At 35.8% G+C, this 1,232-nt stretch overlaps 1 protein-coding gene across 1 annotated transcript; it reads left to right on the top strand.

Moving 5' to 3' along the window:
- Window positions 1-77: 77 nt before the first annotated feature.
- Window positions 78-1,226, top strand: LOC117103857 (sulfotransferase family cytosolic 1B member 1-like; the record flags this gene model as incomplete). The annotated part of the gene is made up of 2 exons (XM_033244474.1): window positions 78-322; window positions 1,176-1,226. Coding segments are annotated over 2 exons (296 nt in total), but the record flags the coding sequence as incomplete, so codon positions are not given.
- Window positions 1,227-1,232: the final 6 nt, after the last annotated feature.

Below are 1,232 nucleotides of genomic sequence, written 5' to 3'. Positions count from 1 at the left end.
CATTGCTAGTCACTTGGCGTCCTAAAAATACGATCAGGAAAAATGGATTATTTACTAATATTATCTTTGTTCGAAAGGCACACATTGGTTGATGCAGATTATACAGCTACTACGGTTTGACGGTGACTTCGAAAAGGTGTTGGAAAGAGGTTTTAAAGACTCTCAGTTATTGGAGTTCTTTTTTCCAACACCAATTACAACACCATACGGTACAACAAGTTACGGTTACAAGTACTACGAACAGTTACCATCACCTCGCCTTGTTGTAACGCATCTACCTTTGAAACTTCTTCCAAGACAAGTTTTTGAAAAAAAGGCAAAGGTAAATAAATAATATTAGTTAAGCAGTATGTCGAAAAATCGTGCACTTTGTGATAAAATCACAATGTACGGTAATGTTAGTTTGTTTGTTGTTGTGCTTTTAACTTAATGCACATGACTGTTCTCAAGCTCTGTCTACACTGTATAATTCTATGTCAAATAAATGTGATGTTCCCATATGTGGTGTAACATGACATCATCATGCCCATATATGGACACATCACACAAATCCAACTCTGCTCCCGGTGAGCTATAGACGATGAGAAGCCGCCTGCCGATTTTCGTCAGCCTTAAACGATCGTCATTAAAAATGTTCCGCTGCGCGCGCATCGTAGTGTTGCGTTTTTTTTTCTTCATAGAATCGCGTCGACCGTCGGCCGCAGTGCAGAGCTTGTAGTTAGGTCTAGGTTACAGTTTTTCTATTAATCTACATAATTTTAAACGTAAAATTAAACATGATAAATTAATAAATTACGATAATAAAGTATAAAAGGGAAAACAAGTATCATTGTTTTTCTTCCAGTAAAATTCCGTACAGCATATATTTATTATTTCTACTTTTTTGTTTTAATTTAATAGTTGCTTCGTTATTGTGCTTCTAATGTTGTGTGTTTACCAGGATATACGTACATTAATAAATAGAATGAATCAATCAACAATTGCAATTAATTAACATTGTAATATTGTACAGTACACGTCATTTATTAATCCTATTGTATCATTTTTAAGATGAAAGGTACTGTAGACCTATAAGCCAATTCATAACTGCGCACGCCCGTATCCATGGTCAATCGACAAATCCCATATTTCAGTTCAGAATTTGTTTTCACGCAACGGTTTTTTCCCTTTTCCAGGTGATATACGTTGCCAGGAACCCGAAGGACACAGCAGTGTCAACGTATCATTTCATG

This window comes from Anneissia japonica, unplaced genomic scaffold, assembly GCF_011630105.1.
Source record: "Anneissia japonica isolate Jap-2015-1 unplaced genomic scaffold, ASM1163010v1 scaffold139229_len1232_cov156, whole genome shotgun sequence".
Lineage (NCBI taxonomy): Eukaryota > Metazoa > Echinodermata > Crinoidea > Comatulida > Comatulidae > Anneissia > Anneissia japonica.
The sequence above is the reverse complement of the archived record's forward strand: the minus strand, read 5'-3'. Positions and strand labels throughout refer to the sequence as shown.